Here is a 26,367-nt window from a genome sequence, read left to right as displayed (position 1 = left end):
GGACATTTAGGAGGGGAAAGAGTTGTCCAATCAAGTTGGTGATGAAGTACATTTTTGTAGGCAATTGCATTGGCTAAATTTCATGTAAAGTAAAATTTTTTGTACCTCTAACCGGTTTTGCTCCAGCTGAATCGATTTACAGATACCCCCTAAAAACCGGAAAAAACCGGTTTTTCATAAAATTCACGGCCGGTTTTGGCCGGATCCGGCTCAAATTTTGCATGGAGTCATCCTTTGATATTCCCAACAGTTGATACTTGACTTGGCAAGATCCCAGAAAAGTGTGGTATATCTAGGGGGGGGGGGGGAGTTTGACTAAAATTTCAAAATTGAAAAAAAAGATTCTAAGAAGAGAATACCAAATACTCTTGTGTTACTTTGAAATCACTGAATTTTATAAAGCAAACTTTGGATTTAAGCTTTTTTTTAGGATACTTGTTACTTTTACAAATATTGCTGAATCCCCCCCCCCCCCCCTCCATCTGTTGGTAATAGTGACTAGTGGCATAGGTAAATAATATTGTATATTATTTAGAAACCTCTGGAGATATTCAGGGTTAATATTTTAACTTACATAGGCCCATATTTACTTTTATAAATATCTATTCCAACTACAACCCTCCCAATCTAATACAATTATTTTGCTGCATAATCTCCTCCAAAATATTGGACTAATAAAAGAAATATTGTCAACCCATTGCTCCTTCTCCAAACATTGAATAGGTAATATATATAAAGCAATTTGGAAATCTAAAAGCTTTATTCCAAAGATTGCTTCTTATTGCTATAGTGGTTCCTGAGTAAAACACAGGTGGTGAGGTTGTAAAGAGGGTAGCTGGAGGGGGAGGGCAATCAATATTTTAATATTTTTTTATGGGGGTAGAGGAAATTGAGCAGCAATATAATTTTTCTGGATTGGGTTGGTTCAGGTTGGGGAAAGTTCAGCAATATTTGTTCAAGTATGAAGTAATTATGGATTTACTAAAGTTTAAATCCAACAGCCCTCTATATCTTAAGTAATCTCAAAGTAAATCACGAGGGTATTGCTGTACTCCCTTCTATTACTTAATTGGAGAAAGGGGGGGGGGGGGGGTAGATTGTAAAGCAAAAGGGAGGGAAAGGGAGGTTGGAGGGAGGTTTCAGCAAAATTTGTAAAAGTTACTTTTAACTTACCGAAGCATATCTCAAAGGTTTGCTTTGCTGCTATAATTCTAGTGGTTTTTTAGTAACACACCATAGTATTGCCCTTTCAACTGCAATTCCCCCCCCCCTTTCATCTTTACAAAATGTTATGTTTTTGATTTATGAGGGGAGGGGAAGAGGTCAGCAATATTTGTAAAAGTGCTTTGGGTCCCACAACAATACAAATCCAAAAGCTTGTATAAATCTCTAATAGTTTCGTAAAACACATTGGAATGATATTCTGCCAACCCCCTCCCCCCCCCCACCCAATTATGTTAGGACGAGGGGGGAGAAGGTGGTCAACATAATTTCTACAAAATTTTGGCCTAAAAACCTTAAATAAAAATTTTCCCACTATACTTCAATTAGTTTTTGAGAAACACATAATAGTATTACTATGCTCCACCCCCCTCCACCCTAAAGTTTGCAGGTTGTGAGAGTATGGGGGGGGGGGGGTAGAATTACTAAAAGTAACTTGGGCCATATGTAAACTTAAACTGAAGTTTTTCCTACTGGCTCTAGGGTAACAGCCTTTAGGATCAAGTTGTAAATTGTGAAAACCTCTTTAAACTTATAGTACCTTATTTATTACTCTTATTGGAGTTAAAAACATTACTTATAGAAGTAAAAATTGTTCTAAATGAGGATGAAGTGTGTAGTTTACATATGAAGAGATATCTAAACTCCTCAAATGTTAAACTCATCCTTTTTATTTGATGAATTAAGGTGTTTACTTTTGCATATATCCTTGGAATTCTTGTAATTCTAGGCATTTTTACCACAAAACTTCAAATTGCAATATCTGGCAAGAAGGAGCAGCTAAGATTTAATCTCCAACGGATTCCGACCACCACTGTACCCTATTTGAAGGCCCCGTTGTCCGTTTCTTTGGAGATTTTTTTTAATCTAAGGTTTTGTTAAGGAGGCCTGTGTAATGCTTTGCATATTTCATTTTATGACCCTTGTAGCAAGCATAAAAAAGAATAGCTTTTCGGTTTTACTTGGCTAAAACTTTATAGCTTGACTGATTCTAATTTTTAAATTCAACTAAATTGCATGAGTACTAGAAGGAAAAGGCATAATTTAAAGGATGTATTAGGTGCTAAGTACATACTTAGTTTTTAGTACTATGATTAAACAAAAATAGTTATATATTTATATAAGTTGGCCAATCTATAATTTGAAATGTCCACCTATCTGTCTGTCTTTCCATATGCTACAATAAAGGGGAAACATTATTTTCTTGAGGGCAGCTCAAATACACATTTGAAAAGATTCCCTTGATAGTTGACATAAATCCTATTATATAAAGTAATAAGGTTATTTTTGTCTGTAGCTTATGATTTCAATGACTACTGAACCGATTGAGTTCTTCATTTATGGAAACTTTTAAAAGGGTATTGGATGGTTTTAGGCTATTTGATTCTTATATCCAAGCTTTGTTTTAGGCTATTTTCCTACTTTCCTTACATCTCCGAAAACATAGCTCCTAGATGTTAGGTGCACAGTAAGATATAAAAGTTGGAAAGAATTTTAATGTTAGATGGAGATTTAAAATCTGCATCAAATTTTAAGAATTTTTTTTATAAAATTCGTTTTTGTATAATTCTTTATCTAAAAGCGGAAATACAATTTAAGTTAATTAATTTTGACATCTGTGATTGGTAGATTGAAAAATATCTGCGCTATGATTGGAGAAGCTCAAGTGTCATACATCCTTCAACGAATTAGGGCATAGGTAGTTTAAAATCCACCTATCCTATTGGTCAAAATTAATTAACTTAAATTGTAAAGAATTATACAAAAAAAGAATTTTATAAATAATCCTTAAAATTTGATGCAGATTTCAAATCTCCCTCTAACATTAAAATTTATTCCAACCTATGTATCTTAGTGCACAGCTCTAGTATTTAATACTAGAGTTGGCTCAATAAAAATATATCGCTATTTGCTAGTTTTCTATAAGTACATATCAATTTATCTATTTCACAATAAATCAATTTTCCTCCCCCGCCATTACTATCTAAAAGAATGAAGTAAATATTTATTAATTTAAATGATCTTAAAAAGATTATTTCAATTATATTTTTTTCACATTACCATCACCAAAGGGTTAATATGATTAAAATTTTAGTTTAAATATTTTAACACAAAGGAAGTGTCGCCACAATCGAATTCTTTTAAAATACAGTTTTCTTAGATTTACTCTATTATGAACATAAATTTTTTATTTATGAAAAAAAGAATTAAATACTTCAAGGTAATTCAAATATCAACATGAAGTGAAAAACTTAATTCATTCCATAGACAAATAGAATAAAGGTCTTATCGCTTTGGTCAATGAGAGTTTAATGAGGATTATTGGAGCACTATGAGTTTTAAACACTTTACCATTGGAAGACTCGAGCTCATTTATAGACGTTTATTTCCTATATAGATCTGTCATGGATCTTGATGCAATAAAGCAGGCTGTTTTGTAAATGTTAAAAATTGGAAGATTTCATTAAATAAAAGTTATCGCAAATATACTTAGTAAATAAGAGTGATTATGCAAATGTTTGATACAATCTATGCATACATATATAATGGCATATACAGAATACTGTAATTTTGGAATTAAGATGTGTTTTGTCAGTTCTAATAATAAATAAGCCTACCCTTATATTTGAGATATAATGATCAAATTGTGTTGGATATGTCCTTAGTAATTCATAGACAGGACACACTTCATCCTTATTTTGTTGGTATAAAGGATTAAAACAATTAAATGCTATAAATATATTTTTTAAAATCAAATCTTTAAAACAATTTCTTATATAAAAACATGAAATAAACAATTTTTTTTTTTTTTTAGTAATTATTCCACCATGCATTATAATCAATAGTTTCTTCAGTAGTTGCAGTTGAGGTTGGAGCTATACCAGTAGTACATTGGCTTTCATCACCAAGAGCAGCCATAGCAAATCTTTTTTCTGTGAGAGCTTTGACACTGTTGGAAGATCCTTTAATTCCAGTTGGCTGTCCAGTCTTAGGAAATACTACATCTGGGTTGGAATAATAATTGATCTCCTTTTCCCCAAGTTTAGATGAATATGCTTGGATTGTCATATATTTTCCTCCAGGCAGTAGGTATCCAAGTCCCTCAGGATAAGATTCATTAGGCCCTTGTTCTTTATTATGACCCAAACCAAAATTGTGTCCAAGTTCATGGCCTAGAACATACATAGTCATTACACAGCCTTTTGAATTTAATGTGATTGTTCCTCCATTGCCTGTTGCATCCATGTTACCAAGACCACAAACATCAGAATCAGCAACAAGTAATGCTGCAGCATCAGCAGTACCTCTAAGTTCTTCATCAGATACTTTCATGCTTTTAAACTTAGACCACATTTCTTCGTGTTTTTTAACCTCGTCAATTGTTGTCTTTTCTGAGCCACATGACTGAACTCTTAGAGGAGCCTTGGAATTTATAAATCCCTGGTTGGTTACTGCAATAGCTTGATTAATAAATCCATCAATATCAGCCGTAACTGCAGCAAACTGTGGGGTGTAGTAAAACTTTACACTAAATGTTACAATTGTTGTTGTATCTGTAGTTCTCATTGCAGGCTGACCAATTCTTGAACCTTCAATTCCAACTTCATCGTTCTGCACATGTTTAGTTCCAGGCATATTATTTCTATCCATTTGCTTGACTACATGAATATTATTCCCACAATATTCAATGTCGTAATCTTCTCCATTGTCAAGACTTGCATGTCCATATATATCACCGTTGTGCTCGGTAATGGTAACTTCAGCATTATCATTAGCATACATAAATGAATTACTTGTTTCTCCAACAGGTCCTACTAAATCCAAATCACCCTCAATAATACCAAGTTGAAGTTTTTGATCTCCAAGTTTAGTAATGTTGATAGCTACAGGTTGGCACATCTTCACATATGGTCCTTTGCAGCAGGGAAGCTCCATTCTTGTTTGGGCTAGCTCAGTGTACAAAGAATTGCATCTTGCACCTAGATTATAACATGTGTACATTTGTGTAATAAAGTATTCTATTACTAGAAATATATATTTCTTTTGTACAAATATGAATTTCATAAGTTTTTACTTTTTACTTTTTCAAATTAAAGTATTTTTTTCTACTAATGAAAAACGTTTGATGAAATTTAAATACCTTCTGCGATGAACCACAGAAAAATCAAAAACTGAATCATCTTGAGGTGAGTCCTAACTTTGAATAGATTTATTAGATTTGCAACAAATACATATTTCATAATGATATTTTATAATAGAATTTTATTAAATTAAAATTCTAAAAAATTAACTTCTAAGATCCAAACAAATTTATGAAGACCACTAAATTATAAATTTATCCTAAGATTTTGATCAAATTTTGTATAATAGCCTAAAAAAAATAATTAATAGTTCTGATTTAATGTTGCCCAGAACTTTTTAAAAATTTCTGGAAATTGTGGAACTGTCAGTCCAACTGTTAACAAGATCTTACTGGAAATGCACACTTATTAAACTGTATACTATAGGATGCTTTATAAAAGGAAATTAATATAGATATACTTACTTATTCAACTAAGACCAAAGAATATACAATCACAAAATTTGGTGCTTTTTATAAAAGAATTTTTTAACCACATATGTTTAATAACAATAGAAAAATAAATACAATATCCAGATTTATCAGATTTTATCAAGAATAAAAGGTATAACAGCAGAAGTAATCAACAACTTAATTAAGATGAATAAATATTTAGTATTTTCAGCTGATTTTGCGAATGTGGGGGGCCATTGCTCTGTAGTAAAGGACGTCCTTTTTATCTATACCCCAAATAACAGGGGTAAAGTTCCTTTTGTGACATCGCCTCTTAAGGGGCGTTTTGTGGGGTAAATTGCCTAACCCTGTGGGGCAATCATTTAACCTAACCTAAAGTAATCTATCAAAAGCTCATGTGAAAATAAAACCAAGAGGCGATATCATGAAAGGAAATGCTTCCAATTTATAAGTTTAGATTTTTTAGTTTGTTAGCTATACCTTATTTTTGAGACAATAAACACTTTACAGGTTGCATAAATTTATTTACGCATAAAGAGAATTTCTAAAAAGAAAAAGTCCGAAAAGGTAAATATTATTAAAGAAGTGTATAAAATTTTTCAATTTTTATTGCTTATTTATTCTCTAAAACTCTATAAATCTACTGACTTTATGGCATAGATAAATAAAATATTGAAAGTTCCCTTAAAGCTAGCTCATAGTTTTTTTTCCAGAGTTTGATGGGTTTAAACAATGAACAATTGGCATTTGATGGATTTATATTTCTCGTATTCATTCGAATCCGGTGGATAGGAACCGGTTCTCATCCATACGAAAAAACTATGTCTAGCATCGTATTATATCCAGCTTTCTACGAATATAAAAATGTACAATCATAAGATTAAAACAAGTTTTTTTAGCCCGTGCCTTCGGCATCTCAGGGCTAAAAAAAAATGGTTTTAATCTTATAATTGTACATTCTATATCCGCGGAAAGCTGTTTATAATACGATGCGAGATATAACTATTATTTTTTTTTTTTTTAAATAGTTCTTTTTAATGACAATTATCTTTTTTAAAAGGAATTAAAAATCATTTTGCTAAGATTTTTAAGATAAAATTTCATATCCCATTTGTTAGTTATCCATTTATGTATTCAACTCATTATTATTTTTTTTGTTTTATAGGGGGTATGTGTAACTTATGGTCCGATTTTGTATAGTTAATATTTTGTTTTTTGAGTTTTAAATAATTTTTTAAAAGTTTTTTACTAAAAAGGACAAAAACGATTTTTAAAACTAAACTTTTAGAATCAGTATATAAGTAGTAGTTATTTGCCCTCGTACTTTAAAACTTGCAAACATTTAGTGAGTCTTTGTCATTGATTATTATTTCACTTTTATTTATACAATCGTACTTGAATTAACAAGAATGGCAAAAAAGCAAGGCAAAATAAAAGGAAAATTGCTCTCGATGTTGAGATTAATGTTAGGGAAATTCTTAATCTAAACATAAAAGAAATGGGGTTTGATGGTTTATCTTCTGGTAAAATTTTATGTCAAAATTGAAAAACTTTCAATGCTTTCTAAAAATATACCTTATGGTTACAGGAGTCTTTATTCAGGGTTTAAAAAAGATAGAACGTCTCTAGAATGGATAATTAACAATCAAAGCTTCTACCATGTCGTAAGGACAGACCTGAACATTGTAAAAAGGTAGAATTTAAAGTATAGATAGAACTCTTTCTAAAGTTGATAAGAGTGCATCCATTAAAAGCAAAGCGCATAAATATATAAGCAGTTTTTCAAATATCAAATTAAATGACAGACTAAGGCAGTTTAAAAGTAACTGCTGACTTTAAGAATATAAGAAGACCACCCACGCCAAAATAGAATAACAGAATTTTAAAGCTTAATTACTAAATAATATTTAGGCTAGAATTACGAAAATTACCCCCAAAAAAGGACAAACATTAGAACAAAGTTAGGGATAGAGAAGGTAGTATACAGGGTGAGTCAGAAAAACTGAGTTTTCCGATTTTCTGATACAACCAATAGGAATATGGAAAAAAAACAGTTATAGGTTCTTGTTTTCTATAAAAATATACATTAAACTTAAAAAAGGTGTTTTTGAATATTTCTGAAAACAACGGCGCTTTTTAGAGTATAAAGATTTCAAAAAGTGTGTGTGATGACTTTTTCGTCTATTATTTTGTGTTTATTAAGTAGATTTCTTACTAATAAAATATTTCTGCCATTCTAAACAGATGACCAAACATATTCTTTATTCATTTAAGTTTTTATTCAACAGATTCTAAATATTTAACATCTTAAAAATACAATTTATTTAAATAAAATTTTCACAGTATAAATCAGATTATCAGATGATGACCTGATTTAATCTTCAAAATCCCCGCCCCCTTTGGACAAATAATGCTTATATTTTATAATTAGTCATAATAACAAAATAGGGTAATATTTAAAAAAAGCATTTTTATAAAATAAATTCAAACTTCAATAACTTTTTTGTCTTTAGAGATTTTTTTGTCAACTAAAAAGGTTTTATTTTCTTTATACTATAAGATACGTTATCAAAGAAAATTCTTTTACTGAAAACGCATCACAATCAAGAAATGTGAAAAAATGACAAATTGCATTATTCTAAAAATGCTTTTGTGAGGAGCCAAAAAGCATTTCACCTTTAAAACTCATTTCAGGTACTTTTCTTAGACCTTTTTCTAAATAAATATTGAAATTCTACGTTTTTTTTATACAAAATAGATGAGTTATTTTAATTTTTCTTGATCAACACTTTTCACACAAGGCATTTTTTGACACCATACACCTATCATAAAGGCCGCAATTTTAGAGATAATGAAAAACACCTTTTACAAGTTTGATGCGCTTTTGTACAGAGAACAAGGACATATAATTATTTTTTCTGTATTCCTTCTGGTTGTTTCGAAAATCGGAAAACTCAGTTTTATTTGACTCACACTGTAGTGGCTGGGAAATTAATTTTCAACCCAAAGAAAAAGACTTCAGTCGGACAGATAGATATTTTGGATTATAGAGTAGCTTTCTAAACAATGAAGATTTTTTCATCATGAGAGCAAATATTAATCCATTATTTCTAACTATTAAAAAACATTTGTGCATCTTTTATTATCAATTGATGAGATCAACTGAAAATTGATTACCAATTTCTTCTCTAATTTCCGAAGTTGTACAACAGATAACCCAACTACTGCAAACGCTATTTTCAGCTACTCAGGTCAAAGGGAAAAGCGATACAATGAATAAACAATTTATACATTATACATTCAAAATTTTAATTTTTCAAATTTAGATTTTTTTGGAAGTATGAAGCTTATTTAGCTAGTAGTAAATATTGAGTTAGGATGAAGATGACACGTACACAATCGGAAACTGGAATTCAGCTGACCATTGATGATCTACTTGTTATCAGAGATGTAGGGGACATTGGGATGTTACTTACTTTTATTGAATTTTGTTAAAAAAGCTAGAATTAGATCTTTAGAAAAATACATTTTTATTATTATTTGGGATGTATAGATTTATTTTTCGTTCATTGTCTTATCCTTTAAGATCCCTGAGAATATATTATTTAAATAGATTAATAGATACAATATTACCATTTCAGGAGTTTTATTTTAGAAAATGACAACAAAAAAATTTCAAACACCTTTTTTTATTTTAGAAAAATTTTTATAATAGTATTTCCACTAAATTAATTAATTTCATGTATAGATAGTTTTACAAATCCTTTCTGTATAAATTGATATTTTGATTAATTGTATAAGATATAATGATATAGTATTTTCAGGGAAGGGACTTGGCCAAATTTATTTTTGTAGCTGAATTTTAAGGCAGGGATCTAGAGGTACAAGATAATGTCTAATAAATTGATGTACATCCTAAATGATGACACACAAAATTACCCCTTCTGGTGATTAAGTTAATGGTTGAAACGTTTGGACACTCAACTTAATAAACTATTCAACCAAAACTCAATAAAGTCCCCTAAGTTTCTAATAAGAAAACGTTATTGTAAAACAGCGCAAGGGTTAAAAATCAATTAAATTATCATTGTCCCCTACCTCCCTTCCTGAGACAATGTAGATTATTGAAGAGCTTTTACTTAAGTGTTTCTTAAGGGGTAAGACAATTTATGATAAATTTATAAACGTCCCCAATGATGAAAAATAAAATACTTAATTAACTAGATAGACCAAAGTATTGATTTCAATGTTCGGACTCTTTTAGTTAGCAAAATTTAAGAAAGTACCCAAAGTGATTAATAAGAAGATATCGTTATAAAACTTTGGGTACCAGTAAAGTTTATAGTCCAATGTCCCTACCTTTCTAGCTTTTACTATTATGTATTTTGTTTTATACTGAGATTAATATGTCTTTTGTAGTTTGTATATATCGGGGAGGAAAGAAAGGGTTGTAAATTTAAAAAAAAATACTTCAATAACCTCTAACTCTCTGACGAGCTTTAGAACAATGGAAAGTTTCAGGCATCTAAAGGGATAGGACAATGGCTGATAAATTGACCTGCACCCCCAATGATGATATACAAAACTATATATCCCCTATGTAGATTACAATTAGCGGTTGAAATGTTTGTAAAGTCAACTCTTAACTTCAAACCTTTAAATACAAGAAAAAACCACTAAGGGAAAAATTTACCCCACCGCCGTCCTCTCCTCCTATACATATATTACTTTTTAGAAGAGATAAGTAATGGAATACTACTTTTTCGGTGATTTTTTTCGACAAGAAAAGAGAGAAAGAGAGAGAAAAAATATAGATATAATTAATGTGTTTGTGTGAGAGAGAGAGAGAGAGAGAGAGAGAGAGAGAGAGAGAGAGAGAGAGGATAAAATATCCTGCTTGGTTTGAAAGTTTAATTTGAATAAAGAATGTTGATACAGTATTCTCTTTCAACTCATAATTTCAGGGATATAAAGCGATAAGATAGATTCAGATAGAAAAATTACCCCTTCGGAAGATTACAATTAGTGGTTGAAACATTTGGAGACCCAACTTATTGAACCAAAAAATAGAGATTCAATAAAAGTCTTCAATGATAAAAAAACAACGAATAAGAAAAGGTTATTATGAAACTTTAGGGACTAGTGTAATATCCAGCCCTAGGATCTAGGGATCTACAGGGATAAGACAATGGCTGATAATTTGATTACATTCCCAACTATGCAGATAGAAAAATTACCCCTTTCGTAGATTACAATTAGTGGTTAAAACGCTTGTACACTCAACTTATTGAACCAATCAATGAATAAGAATGTTGATATAGTACTCTCTTTCAACTCATAATTTCAGGGATATAAAGAGATAAGATAATGGCTCATCTCAATGAACCAACAAAGAGCAAGATTCAAACCAACGAATAAGATAACTTACAAAACTTTAGGGATTTAAAGGGATTATCCAATGGCTGATAATTTGATGTCCATTCTCACTGATGCAGATAGAAAAGTTACCCCTTCTGTAGATTATTATTAGTGGACAATCAAGTATTGAACCATCCAATTGAAATTCAGTACAATTAATAATAGCGAGGACAATTCTATTGTGGTATGCGGCAGCTCTGGACCATGCAGAAACCAGGACATTATAGTGATGCTACGCACCTAGCTAAATCCTGTTATTCTACAATTATAAGGCCACCTGAAAATATGTCAGATAACGGTACTGGTTTCATCTCTCAGTTGTCCTGCAAATGGAGGGAGGGGGTGTTACCCCTCCCTCTCCCATCTTAAGCACCGGAACCTTCCCCTTCCACCACCAAGTTATCAGCACCACCTCAACCCTGAGGATAAAGGATCTAAACCTGCCCTCACCTGATAGAATCACCCCCACACAGACTGTTGTTGTCACAAGTAATCATCAAACCTTCCCTCTTTAGTACCCAGACCTACCACTCAACCCCTCTATGCTTATCTACCTATTGTGTTGCTCCATGGGCTATCCTGCCTGCCCCAGACAGGGATAGCCATCTACCTAACCATTGCAATTATCTATGTTTTACTGTATGATTTATCTTTAACTATCTTTATTCCTAATCCATATGTATTTATATTATGGTTAACTGTATTCTTAATCCCCCCCCACCCTTTCCAGGGATGGGGAATCATGATTGCCCAAACTGACTATTGTATATGTATTATAATGCTTTTATGTTATGATCATTTATTCCTATCCATGTAGTTATTGTTTGTTGTATATAGCTTCAGTATCCTTTACACCTTCAATAAAGTGACAACTGAAATAGATGTTGATTCTTGTCTAGTGAATGCTAGAGAAGCATAGCTTCTCTATAGTAAGGTGTCCACGTCTGTTCACACTGCCGTAGTCTTTATTCGAACTCTGGTGTCTGCCATTTACCCTAGGCGGATACCACAACTTTGGTGACAGCTGTGTGAGATTACGGCGAACCACAAGTGTAGAGCAGACGCGTATCTGAGGCTAAGGTACTCCCAGCAGTGAATCTGGCAAAACTGACGCAAGCAACCTGAATTACCCACCCTGGACAGCAAAGTTTAACTCTGCATCCGGCAGTTGTGGAAGCGAGACAGCGAAATTTGACGAATAACCGCGAGCAGCGCTGATATCTAACGGAGAATTGAGCGCCAAAAGGGCTGAAACAGGCCTGCGGACCGGCTGAAACAAGCCAAATAAGTGTAAACGGCTGGAAATAGGCCAATTTTACTGCAAGAGATAGCAGGATCCGAACCAGTGGCGCTAGCAGGACGGGACATTCCCTGCCGCCATCAGCTGGATTTGGATAAGCGGCGCTAGCAGGACGGGACATTCCCTGCCGCCGATAGGCTGAAACAAGCCACATAGCTGCAAGCGGCGCTAGCAGGACGGGACATTCCCTGCCGCCGATAGGCTGAAACACGCCACATAGCTGCAAGCTGCGAGCCAACATACGAGTGTAGTTCACCAGAACAGAGAAAAACTACGTCAACTCCAAGTATCCTGAGAAGCTACAACGCAGCCACCCATCTAGAAAAACAGATATTATGTTACATTGCAGGGATTACCACCCTGATGTGATGGCCAAACAATAGATTTATGAGCAAAGCTTGGCAAACAAATTGTTGTGTTGTGATAAATCTAAGAATAGACCAGGCTTGGATTATTGTGTATTGTGATAACAGCTAAAAATAGAACAGAGTTGGTAAACAAATCTGTTATGCAATTGTGATAAGGACAAAAATAGAATCTAGATGTAATATAATAAAGATCCTGATATACAATCAAAACATCTCAAGCCCACAGCACAATAACAATACACCCCTTATTCCAAGGGAAGGGGAGAAGCCCCTCTCCATTGAAGGCAAATACAATCAGGGTGATATAATAGATAAACCTAGGATTAAGAAGAAAAGGCAATATTACACCAGCCCACAGTTACCCCCCTCCCTCACAGGGGGAACGGACGGAGTTACCCCCGTCCCCTTACGCGCTTCCCCCTTCCTACCCACACTAGACTAAGTCCGTCTGTAGTGTGGGGCTAGCGATCGGACACACAGAGCGCCATTCACGGGTAGCGCAACAGAGTGCGGAAAATATCATAAATCCAACGGACGAAGCTGACCAATGAGAGAGCGAGTTGAGGGGTGAGAGCGCGTTTTCCCCGTGTGCGCGGATTTGACGGTGCGGACGCGCGTTGCAAGGACAGGAGATTTCACGCACACACACACACACACACACCCACACAGGAGAGGGGCCATTCTATAGCATACATCAGAGATATTTTTTTAGGAGAAAAACTTGCAAGCTCCTCCCTCCCTGTCTACAGTGTGATAAGGAAAACTAAACCAGTTCCTTGAACCCGCTCAGACCCTCAACATCTCCTAGCTCTGCCAACCCTACTTCAAAGCTGAGTGGTTAGTGAAACAAATATATGTATATATAAATACCCAAGTGATAAATAATGTTGTTTTTTTGTACCATGGGTACAATCAAGTGAATACTAACCTCACCAAACAACACTGGAAACTGATATGGTAACTGAACGAAAGTACGCCCACCCTGTGGACATAGCCTGACTTGCTGCCCCACACTGGGCAGTGGTGGTGTGTACCTGGACCATCGACCCTCATAGTTGTGAACTATATACAGAGGAAGCGTGATTTTTTTGGAGCAAGGAGGAAAAGCTAGCTAGCTCTGGGGATATTCCTATACACGTATATATATATATATATATGGGCGTGTAGCCATGTATATATATAGATAGCCTACCTATCCATATATCTACTAGTGGATACGCTCCTAGAGACATCTGTGGATGCCTAACATATTCCCTGTTACCTTTAAAGGGCGAATATAGCTAAGATCCGCTGGTTACCACAGAAATCAAGAGCTATACTGGAAAGGAGAACAACTCAGGCTCAACAGTTAAACAAGACGCTGGCACCAACAGACCAACACCCTGCTACTTATCATGGGGGCGCGCCAGCCACAGAAACTCTTGAGCCAGGAGGACCGAGCCTACGGCTACGTGGACTACCACCCTAATTACACAGCTATAGTATTTATACTAGGGGTGAGCCGGCTCGAACCTCCTTGCGGCGCGGCTACTCTACTCTGCTTCTATATCTACAAGATACTACTTCTGTTATTACTTTGGCCTACTGTGTTGAGTACAGTGAACATCAAACACATGCCAGGTCACAGACCCCTGGTCCCTGAGATGCCCTTGTCTGGAAGGGTGACTGAATGTCCGCTGCACAGCTCCTGTTCAGTTGGTGCTCCACGCACGAGAAATAGCAATACTGGACTGGGGATTGCTGAACCTGTAGGTGTCCTCCTGGGGGTGTTGAACGATGCAACTGAGCCTAATGATAAGGTGACAAGCTTAAGAGACTTAGTGGCCAGCCCCAAGATGGACACTACCACCAGAACTGAGACTCCAACGGGGCCCAGCCCTAGGGCCAGTACCACCTGTTTCTGGGGTGGAAAGGTCCTCCCTGGCGCTGGCCTCACCAAGCTGGAGGATGGGGAGCTGTCCCAGGGGAATAGGCTCTTCACCCAGATGCCCGACGCGTACCTGGGGGTGGGGGAGCCGCCACCCAAGCCTCCCTGGGAGCCCCCAGGCATGGAACGACTGGGGACCGGCCTAAGGATGGGGACTGGTGACCTGCTGCAGTGGAAGACTTTACCCAGCACGGAGGGAGCAGGGTTGACCAGCAGCAGTGAGGCTGTTCCCCCACGCTCCAAGACCAGATGCCGCTACTCTGTTGAACCACTGCACATGTCCCAGCCAAGTTCCCCCATGCTGCTGAAGATGGAGGCCCACCAGGATGCAGAGCTCCAACCAGGGAAGTCAATAAGAAGGCCACCCCTTGCCAAAACCAGAACCACCGCAGGGGCTCCCCATCAGCAACTGACGGAGCCTGGCAGGGACGCAATACCAGCTGGCAACTCTGGCCCAACTCAGGTGGCTACCAACAGTCTGCTGACAGTCCGGAATACAGTTCAGGCTACCATCAGTATGGCATCTTCTGGGCCTCGCTGGTCCACCTGTGGGTACCTGTCCACACACTGGCCACAGGTACCCCCCAGAGATCATAGCCCCCTTTCCGACTGGCACCATCAACGGCCTTTGCTACCAACCACCTGGCATACCCAGAGGCAGGATCCCTCATGTGGAGAAGCACCTGCAGAAGCTAAGGCCGAGGCTGGCCTCGCCACCCAGGGGAGGAGAGCCGCTGTTGGATGGAAGGAACCTGTGTGTATGGGGAGGAGGCTGAATGTAACCAAGGAGCCACCACAAGCAGCCCGGCACCGCCTGACCCCTAGTAGGGGAGACCCTGTTTGTCAGCTGGTGCCCCAACTGGAGGAGGAGAGGCCTGGCAGGTTGATACACCCTGGGGAAGCCGGCCTGATGGGACTCAGCTGGACGAAGGGGCGCTGCCGCTTCAACGGCCACACCGCCGCCAAGTGTAGAACCGGTTGGGACCGGGCAATGAAGAAACACCAGGCCGCCCAACAACCTGCTTGCAACCAGTCTGCCACCCAGGTCCACCTGGAGGGAGATGCCCAGCCGTCACCCCAACTAGCTGCCGCCGCTGGGGCCGCGGCTACCCAGGAGTCTGTGTCTCAGATTGGGACCATGGTGGCCAGGATCAACGTGCTGGGAGGAGCGGCTGAACCCAACCGGGTTGGCCTGGACCGCAGCCGCAACCACAGGGGACCGGTGTCCGTAACCCCTGTCACCCCCAGCAAGAGGCAAGAGGCGCTAGCCAGCGAGTCTGAGTCGATGTATGGGACGCCAACCGGCGTCGCCACCTGGAAGGAACGAGAGGTGCTTCCCTGCACCACCAAGATGATGTCTGGGGCGACAACCGTCGCCGCCACCTGTGAAGACTGGGGGGTGCTATCCAGCGCCCCACGCTGGTGCCTGGGGCGACAACCGTCGCCGCCACCGAGAGACCTGGACCCCTGTGAAGACTGGGGGGTGCTATCCAGCGCCCCCACACTGGTGCCTGGGGCGACAACCGTCGCCGCCACCGAGATACCTGGACCCCGGAAGGAGCCCGCAGCCCCAGAGGAAGGGGTGACACCCGTCACCCCCAGCCAGCCAGAGCCCCCAGCCAGCAGGGAGAGTCCAGCCGTCCCACACCCTCAACTGCATCCAGCTGTCTACCTCCCTCAACCAAGCCAGGGTAATTGTATTGCACTGGTGTACCAGGAAGTTTGGGCTGGGCCAAACTTGCCTGCGCCCCCTGCATCTGCCCCAGGAGCCAGGGTATCAGCCATTACCAGCCAAACTGAAGAAGCTTTGACCGCTGCCTGGGGAGTAACACAACTAGGTGCGCCAAGTGCCGAGCCTAACCATAGAAGTAGAGGATCTCCAACAATTATGTCTACCCAAGATGGAGACAATGTGCCTGGACCCCTTCAGGCTAGGGGAGGAAATCCGGAGCCTGGTGCCTCCAGTCCACCAGCAGCAGTGTTCGTGGATGGGCCTGTCTCCCAGCCAACTAGAGCGGAGCCACCCTTGCAGATCCAAGACAGCCGCCGGCATAAAGGAGGGACTGTTACCTTTCCCTACCCCGCAGGTCGGACTGCCATGCACCACCCTGCCAATGTCCAGAATGAGCCTGAAGGAGGCAACGCCCCTACAGTATGGCAACCACCACCTGCCCGCGTTGACAGAGAACCTGGAAGCCGAATGAACCTGACCAGCCCCGAGGGCGAAGAAACTGCGCCTGCATCCAGTAGCCAGCCTGCCAGCAGCAAGGTGACCAACACGATGGAGACCACCAGCCCAGTGGAGAAACCTGAAGAGGTGTATACCAGGCGGCTGTTGGTCCAAGCCCCCTCATGTGCTGTGCCACCCCTGGAGGTTGACAGGGTGGCCTCAGAGGTACACATCCAACGGCCAGAATATCCAACAGGACCAGCTACTCCAGCAGATATAGCCGATTCCGTTAGACCTGGGGAGGGCTGGAGTCCACCACCGTCCAGCAACTGGTATCCTGGCGGACCCATTCCACAAGGACAACAAACTGAAGGCCGCAACCACTGTCGGAAGTCTGGCGGTGCAGACAACCCCTCCAGCCTTCCGAGGGGAGAGTTGTGGTATGCGGCAGCTCTGGACCATGCAGAAACCAGGACATTATAGTGATGCTACGCACCTAGCTAAATCCTGTTATTCTACAATTATAAGGCCACCTGAAAATATGTCAGATAACGGTACTGGTTTCATCTCTCAGTTGTCCTGCAAATGGAGGGAGGGGGTGTTACCCCTCCCTCTCCCATCTTAAGCACCGGAACCTTCCCCTTCCACCACCAAGTTATCAGCACCACCTCAACCCTGAGGATAAAGGATCTAAACCTGCCCTCACCTGATAGAATCACCCCCACACAGACTGTTGTTGTCACAAGTAATCATCAAACCTTCCCTCTTTAGTACCCAGACCTACCACTCAACCCCTCTATGCTTATCTACCTATTGTGTTGCTCCATGGGCTATCCTGCCTGCCCCAGACAGGGATAGCCATCTACCTAACCATTGCAATTATCTATGTTTTACTGTATGATTTATCTTTAACTATCTTTATTCCTAATCCATATGTATTTATATTATGGTTAACTGTATTCTTAATCCCCCCCCACCCTTTCCAGGGATGGGGAATCATGATTGCCCAAACTGACTATTGTATATGTATTATAATGCTTTTATGTTATGATCATTTATTCCTATCCATGTAGTTATTGTTTGTTGTATATAGCTTCAGTATCCTTTACACCTTCAATAAAGTGACAACTGAAATAGATGTTGATTCTTGTCTAGTGAATGCTAGAGAAGCATAGCTTCTCTATAGTAAGGTGTCCACGTCTGTTCACACTGCCGTAGTCTTTATTCGAACTCTGGTGTCTGCCATTTACCCTAGGCGGATACCACACTATCTAAAAGCATTTTCCACAAACAAAAACAATTTAGGGGGGGGGGGGCAGCTATTTAAGATAGAAGGCTGAAGATTGGGAGAGAAAGGTGAATTCTTAAAAAAAACCTTTGCCTCACTAAAATCTGTTTGCCCCACTAAAATTTTAGTGAGGCAAAATTATCCCCTCTAAATTTTTAATGAGCCTCACTAATTTTAGTAGGGCAAATTTTTTTTAAAGAATTCACCTAAGTATGAGATCCTATGGCACATGCATATCTAGTCTATACATTAATTTGTTCATCGGTTATACTTAAACGGACAAAAACCTTATTTTTAAAAGTTTCGTAAATGCCTTAGAGTTTTGGCATATTCTCTCTATTTTTTTTATGTCAACTGAAAATCTGCTTGATAACTCCTTTTGTCCGTTGTCCATTACATGCTTTTTGTGCTTCGTTACATATGGATGTTGTCAACCTTGTTATTAAATTTGAATGAATACCTTTGATGTCTAAGCGCCAGACCTTTGAATTATATTATAATACCACAATATACATATATGTATATAAACAAGGATGACAAATTCCAAAAGTAGCAAAGCAAGAACTTCATATTTCGGAATAACAAGAAAGGAAAGGCCTTTTAAAGCAAAGCTAAAAATTTAGACAGAAAAATTCAATACAAAATACAAAAGAGAGATGCTTTGCAAGTATGATGCTTTATTTCTATAGGAATCACTTAACAAAAATATACGTATATTATGTAAAAATACAGTAAAAATATATAAAAAGTCTACATGTTTAAATTGGACATACTGATTTTCTGGCAATAATTATAGAGTTGATACACGTTCTAAATTATGTCTTACTATTACAAGAATCATTATAGGCAAAATGTTAAATTAACAATTCTGACATGCTTATATTTACAATCAGAGCTATGACGAACGGACGGACGGACAGACTCTGATTGTAGAATTCAACCTTCGCTTCTCAGAAGGTGGAATAAGTTTTCTAAAAAAAAATTTGTCTAATACATTTTTTATGAATAATATTTATGTATTATTTTCATGGCTTATCATGTTATAAAATTGAAAAGTCGGAGACACAAAAACGGCATATTTCTTTCTGTACAATACTCAACTGATCTTTTTATTTGAATCTTTGTTAACTTAGACATGATCGTTTTTTTAATTAATTTTATAATCCCATTCCCTGAATAAATATTTTATCATTTTAATTTAAATAAACAGTGAAAGCGCGACCCTACCCTTGTGTGTTTTAATTTAAATTTAGGATATTGGGGATATGGTAATAAAAAATAAATTGATGTTATTACACCCAATTATGGCAAACAAAATTACTTCTTCAGTAGAATACTTTAATTTAGAACCAACCAATTAAATCATTTTAATTTAATTAAACAGTGAAAGCGCGACCCTACCCTTTTAGTGAAGGAGTGGTCATCATTTTGTTGTTAATTAAACTGTCCTAAATAATGTTTTCTTATTCATTGGCTTTACAACTTTAAGGACAAAAATTAAATTATGATTGGTTAAGTTAATTGTCTAAACGTTTCAACTATTGAATTATATTTACAGAACCCTGCTACCCTTGTGTGTTTTAATTTTAATTAGGGATATTAGGAATATGTCAATGGATGATAAATTGATGTATACATAGACAAAAGTATTCTTCTTTATAATTCTATAATTAGCTAAAAAGTTCAGAACCAACAATAAATGTTTTTAAGCCAACGAATGAGAGAAAGTGTTTTGATACCAGTATAAAAATTCTATCTTAAACAAACAAATATCAATATTTGTGGTAAAAAGGGTTGTAAATCATGGATTATTATGACATAAATCTTACTGTTAAATGGGGACAAACATCCTATTACTAAGCTAACAAGGATGACAAAATCCATAAGTAGCAAAGTACAACAAAATCATGGATGAAAATACAGAAAAATAGAGCACAAATCAAGAATATTTATATTGTAAAAATCACGAAACCTTTATGTTTTAATATTCATATTTTGGTAGCATAACTTTGGACGCTCCAAGTAAATCAAGCACTAGAAGTTAGATCCTAACAAGAAATATCTTGAATAACAGCCGAGAAAATCAAATTAACCGCCACAGTTTTACGAACTGACTGATGGACGGACAGACGATAAAATCAATTATAGAGTATCGTCGCTACTAACCTGAATAACGGTTGGTCTTCTACTAAATGAAAATCTTCTCTACTATAAATTTGTCGGTCCCTAGAAATAGATAAATAAAGAAATGGATAGATACTAAATTAGATTTATAAATAGCATAGCAACTCTACAATCAATTTGTATTATCGACCTTTCGGTAAAACATAAACATGTTTCGAAACCGTAAATCCGATTAGTACGGGATGTAAGCCATACTGAAAAATCGTGTATCGTATCATAATGTGTACAATTTTAAACGAATAATAGAATACAATTTAAATCAATCTTTTATTTTCTCATTTCAATATCAACGGAAAGCTGTTTATAACATTATGCGATAAATAACTACTAATAGTAAATTTCTGGGGGCGATATGCCATAAAACTGTTTAAAACCTTTTCCAGAACCCATAAAAGAATATTTGCTATATTTTTTTTACCTGCAATGCACAGCATATTTGAAACTAGAGGTTCGCTTTCCTGACATCACGTTAACAAACTGTTGAAAGGTAATGGCTGACGTCGTTCCAGAATACTAGATAGATTGATAGATACATTGATAGATAGATTGATAGATTGATGGATAGGTTAATAGATAGATTTACCAATACAGAATTTGGGAGGGTGTTTGTAACCTCCCCCAAAAATAGTTATAAACCTTCCCGGGACCTATGAGAAGCTACCCTGTTAAGGGGAACCCGATCGGTTCAGTGGTTAGCGAGATGGTACAGACAAACATATTGTTACTTTATTATAAGGACTAGTGGCTACGCCCCCTAGAAGCCTCTAGGTTCACTTAAGATGTAGGAGGGGGAAAAGTCGACCTCATCCCATTTTAAATTTGAGTTTCAAAGGAGTAAATAAATATTTTTTTGGAGGGAGGGAGGTGAAGTCACCCTCCCAAAAAAATAGTTTAAAACCTTCCCAGGACCTATAAGAAGCTTCAATGTAAAGGAGAACATTATCAGCGGTAAGCGAGATCCTTCGGGACAGACAAAAAACGCTTACTACTTTATATAAAAGGATATATGTTCTCGTTTTTATCATGCATCCATAGATATTTGGAAACAGAGGATAATCGGATTATAGAGAAACTAATTTCTATCTATTTTCATGAAAAAATAGATAAGATTCCGAAAACAATAATTAATTTTTTATCTAAATTTTTTTACTAAAAAGGTGTTTGGAGGGGGGGGGGGAGTGCACCCCTTTCCCCCTCCACATAAAAAAAATTTTTACACGAAGAAATGTACTTACGTAGCCAAGAACTTTAAAAGTAGCTAACGGTTACGCCCCTACAGGCGTATAGGGGCGATTGAGCAAAAAAATTCGGAGGGGGTAATTTATTCAAGGTGAAGAGGTTAGCAAGATCCTTCGCTACACACAGACAGACAGACTCTAGACATCTTGTTACTTCAAAAGTGATAAATACCTGATAAGCCAGCTCTAATAATCTGTCTATTTTCTCATCTGATACCTAAACAAACAAACCATATTAGTTATTTATCGCTTCGTATTAAAACCAGCTTTCTGTGGATAATAAAATAAAAAATATAAGATTTATACCAGTTGTGTAAACTTTAAGGGGGATGTGACATTTTTACCTTGACACTCCAATATATAAAAGTAACAGGATGTGTGTCCTTCTATAACGAAGGAACTGCTGAACCAATATGGTTCTCCTTTACAGAGTAGCTTCGTATAGGTCCCGAGAAGGTTAATAACTATACATAACTGTACATACGGAATTTCTGGCAACGATTATAGAGTTGCTACGCTCTCTAAACTGTTATCTGGACTCATCTTACAAAGTTTTAAATCTATAGGACAATTCTAACATGTCTAAATTTACGAAATAAAGACTTTCCGTTACGGCTAGACGTACGGACGGACCAACCCTAATCATAAAGATGCTTGTCGAGGAAGAGCCTGTCCGAGGTGCAACTACCTGGAGCCGCCACACAATCAGCAGCGCCAGCAAAGTCTTCCACTCTACTCCTCTCAGAGGATCTCAAGTCAGTGCTTATGAATTTTTATTGTAACTGACCAGCCAATGCCGGCAGGACTGGTCAAAATCCTTTTGCTGATGGCCGGCATAGAACCAAATCCAGGACCTGTGTACATCTGTCCTGTTTGTCTAGTCAAGTTAAAGACAAATTCTACCTCAGTACAGTGCAATTATTGTCTAAAATGGGTTCATCATAGAAGACAAAATAACTGCAGCGAGCTTACATCTACCAAAGAATACGACAAATCCTACAAATGCCCCTCCTGTAGATCTAACCCAACATTTACCTCGGCGGCTCTTCCTCAACCTGTGATAAATCCTACCAAAAACAAATATACCAAAAATCCTGCTAGTCAACAACCCCCTTCTCCACCCCCGCCACCTCCACCATCAACACCCCCACCTACCCCCCCACAACCCCCACCCCCTCCCCCCACTAATCTAGACGACGAATATGATCTAAACATACTCCAATGGAACTGCAATGGCATCAGCAGTAAAACTACTGAACTCTCCAACTTCATCCATCAAAATGATATAAAAGTAGCAGTCCTTCAGGAAACAAAACTTGGCAAAAAATCCAACAATCCCACTATACCTAACTTTACATTAGTACGTAAAGATAGAACATCAGATAAAGGAGGTGGACTTGCCACATATATTCATAAATCCTTACAATTTATGAAACTTCATGATATTCCATCCGACGGCCACACTGAAACACTTGGAGTAAAAGTTGGTGACACAAACATTTTAAATGTTTACATACCTCCTGTCACTAGCTGCGCCACAGGTTTTAAACCTAATATACCTGCTCTCCTTCCACCGGGAGACGCCCTTGTACTTGGAGACTTCAATGCACATGATAACTTATGGCACTCGAGCATTCAAGATACACGTGGCTCAGAAATTGCAGATGATATTGGAAATTCATCTTATTGTGTTATTAATGAGAATCTTCCCACCAGAGTTCCATCCAATGGTCAACCAACATCACCTGACATATCTCTGGCATCAACATCCATCGTAACTAGTACAGAATGGAAGACTAAAACCTGCCTGGGATCAGATCACCTCCCAATCATTATAAAAATTAAAACATCAATCAACCACACAAAAAGTGACTTCAGAAACTTTATCAACTTCAATAAAGCAGACTGGGAGAAGTTCACTAAAATCACCGAACAGGAAGTACTGAAGCTACCTGACCCTACATCTACTGATCCTACCACAGGACTACCTATCATTAATATACACCAAGCTGAAAAGGCTCTCAGGAAAATTATCAATAAAGCTGCCAAAAGGACTATACCTGGCGGCAGAATTAAAGACATAATTCCTGAAATACCAACAGCAACAGCCAACAAGATTAAGACTAGAGATGAATTAAGATCAAATGACCCAAACTCTCCAGAGATTGCCAACCTTAACAGAGACATCCTGAAGGAAATTAATATACATCGCAAATCTAAATGGAGAGAAAAAGTCAATGAAATCCACAAAGGTTGTTCTTCAAAACTATTCAAATTAATTAAAAATCTGAATGGTAAAAGCTATGATAACCACAACAATCAAGCTATAAGGTTCAAAGGTAAATATCTATCCACAGCCAAGGATATTGCTTTTGGTTTCAACAAGCAATACTCCTCCATCGTGAAACATCAAAGCTCTAAAGGCTCAAGAACCATCTCTAAGAATATTAAGAAGAACGACCTAGAGGACAACATCACCTTCAACTACATGGATACTAAGAAAGCCATAAAAGCTTGTAAAGCTTCTAAGGCAGCTGGGCCCGACAATATTTCCAACCTCCATCTTAAACACCTAGGAGATAATTGTATTAAATACCTAACCAAGATCTTTAACATCTCAATGAGCACCAGCACCATCCCCGACATCTGGAAGACCTCCATCATTATCCCTCTTCTTAAACCCAACAAGCCTGCAAATGAATCTGACTCCTACAGACCTGTTTCTCTCCTCTGTCCTGCAATTAAAATCCTTGAACGACTTCTTCTCCCAACCCTCACCAGCAACTTAAACATCCCTGTCTTCCAACATGGCTTTCGTAAAGATCATTCTACAGTCACAGCTCTGAATGACTTCAATATCCAGATATCAAATGGTTTCAATGAAAAAGCTTCTATCAAACCGGATAGAACAGTGCTACTCCAAATTGACCTTAGTAAAGCATTTGACATGGTCAATCATGACAAGTTGCTTAAAGACCTCAACCAATCCAACATCCCTGGTGCCCTAAAAAGATGGTTCTGCTGCTATCTAAAAGGACGTCAATCTAAGGTTAATTTCAGAAACCACCTCTCTAAAAGCAGAAATATTAGAGCTGGAGTACCACAAGGAGCTGTCACCTCTCCTATTTTATTCAATTTTTACCTTCGCCATCTACCAAACCCACCCAAGAACATTGTGGTTGTCCAATATGATGATGATATTAGCATATATGCTACAGGCAAACCACATGCTGCACTCGCCGAAGCCATCAACACATACATACCAGCAGTGCTAGATTTTCTTGAAGAACGGGAGTTGAAAGTCTCCCGCTCCAAGTCCACGGTCACCCTGTTTACACCCGACACTAAGGAGTTTAAAGAACATCCCACAGTGGTAATTAAAAATGAAGTAGTAAAACTTGAATTGAAACCGAAACTACTTGGTGTCACTTTTGACACCATGTACACTTTCTGTCATCATATAAAAGCAACCGTTGATTCAGCTAAGACCAAAGTTAACATCATGAAGTCCCTGGCAGGCGCCACCTGGGGGCAAGACCAGGAGACCCTGTCCATGACATACAAAGCTATAGTCAGGAGTGTGTTAGAATATGCTGCTCCAATATGGAGCCCAATTATTTCTGACAGCAGTTGGCAGAAACTTCAATCTGTCCAAAACCAAGCCTTAAAAGTCATCACAGGCAACTTGGCTATGGCATCTGAACAACATATACATAGGGAAGCCAAAATCTTACCTATAAGAGATCATTGCAAAATGATTTCCAAACAATTCCTGCTGACCAACCATGTTCCTGGTCACCCTGGATACAAACATGTCCATAAACCTCTACCACCTAGATCTCATCTAAAACCTACCATCCAAACGAGACCTGCTACCTGTATCCAGAGACAACCTTAAATCTAAGCAGAAAATTATACACACCAGAGAAGTTACCAGAATTCTGGCCAACTATCCACCAAATAAAGTCCTCCAGGCCAACCCCCCAGAGGTCAACAAAATGGAGGCTAATTTAACTAGATCTGTACGTTCCCAACTATCTCAATTAAGATCTGGCTATAGTAGACTTTTAAACTCATATCTACATAGAATTGACGAGAATATTGAAGATAAATGCCCGCTCTGCAACCAAACACCACACGACACTGTTCACCTGTTCAACTGCCCCAACAATCCAACGCATCTTACAGTTTTATCACTATGGACTCAGCCTGTTTTGGCGGCGAATTTTCTTAAACTTGACGAGGGCGTAACTTGAACAGAAAACACAGATTCATTCCACTGACGAGATTTCCCCTGGAGGCTAATCAATCAATCAATAAAGATGCTTCACTTCATAAAAATGTGACCTGTTCTTTGAAAGCTGGATTAGTGAGCACTAGAAAAAAGTCTGTCCACGGTATTTCTCCAAACCCCTTAAATAAATTAATGGATAGATAGATACATAGATGGTTAGAAAGATAGATAAATAGATAGATAGATGGAAAGATAGATGAAAAAATAGATGGATAGATAGATAGAGGAATAGATCGAAAGCAAGAAAAAAGTCTGTCCACGGTATTTCTCCAACCCCCTTAAATAAATAGGTGGATTGATAGATGGATAGATAGATTGATGGATAAATGGATAAATGGATAGATGGATAGATGACTAGATGAATATATTAATAAATAATAATTGATAATAGAAAGATTTAGCTATAGATAGATATGATTTAACAT

At 37.9% G+C, this 26,367-nt stretch overlaps 2 protein-coding genes across 2 annotated transcripts in view; both read right to left on the bottom strand.

Moving 5' to 3' along the window:
* LOC145305860 (rhomboid-related protein 2-like) overlaps positions 1–26,367 on the bottom strand; it is a 90,113-nt gene that overhangs the window by 46,534 nt on the left and 17,212 nt on the right. The window contains exons 3-6 of the mRNA XM_080147686.1: positions 25,996–26,061; positions 21,821–21,865; positions 20,829–20,923; positions 20,393–20,452 (exon numbers count right to left, since the gene is read on the bottom strand). Coding sequence (XP_080003812.1) covers positions 20,393–20,452; positions 20,829–20,923; positions 21,821–21,865; positions 25,996–26,061 — 266 coding nt within the window. The remainder of the gene's footprint in view (positions 1–20,392; positions 20,453–20,828; positions 20,924–21,820; positions 21,866–25,995; positions 26,062–26,367) is intronic.
* LOC145306058 (peptidyl-Asp metalloendopeptidase-like) lies at positions 3,953–5,439 on the bottom strand. The gene is made up of 2 exons (XM_080147988.1): positions 5,363–5,439; positions 3,953–5,201 (listed from the first exon to the last, which is right to left on the bottom strand). The coding sequence occupies exons 1-2, from the start codon at positions 5,400–5,402 to the stop codon at positions 4,033–4,035; spliced, it is 1,209 nt and encodes a 402-aa protein (XP_080004114.1). The 5' UTR covers positions 5,403–5,439; the 3' UTR covers positions 3,953–4,032.

The sequence above is a fragment of the Acartia tonsa genome, chromosome 14 (assembly GCF_053477335.1).
Source record: "Acartia tonsa isolate MP-2025a chromosome 14, ASM5347733v1, whole genome shotgun sequence".
Classification (NCBI taxonomy): Eukaryota; Metazoa; Arthropoda; class Copepoda; order Calanoida; family Acartiidae; genus Acartia; species Acartia tonsa.
This window is presented reverse-complemented; position numbering and strand designations above follow the sequence as displayed.

Excerpts from the sequence above, each read along its gene's own strand:
- LOC145306058 (XM_080147988.1), bottom strand. The coding sequence starts at position 5,402 with ATGATTCAGTTTTTGATTTTTCTGTGGTTCATCGCAGAAG. Across the intron at positions 5,202-5,362 it reads TCTGTGGTTCATCGCAGAAG|GTGCAAGATGCAATTCTTTG; the intron begins GTATTTAAATTT and ends GTTATAATCTAG.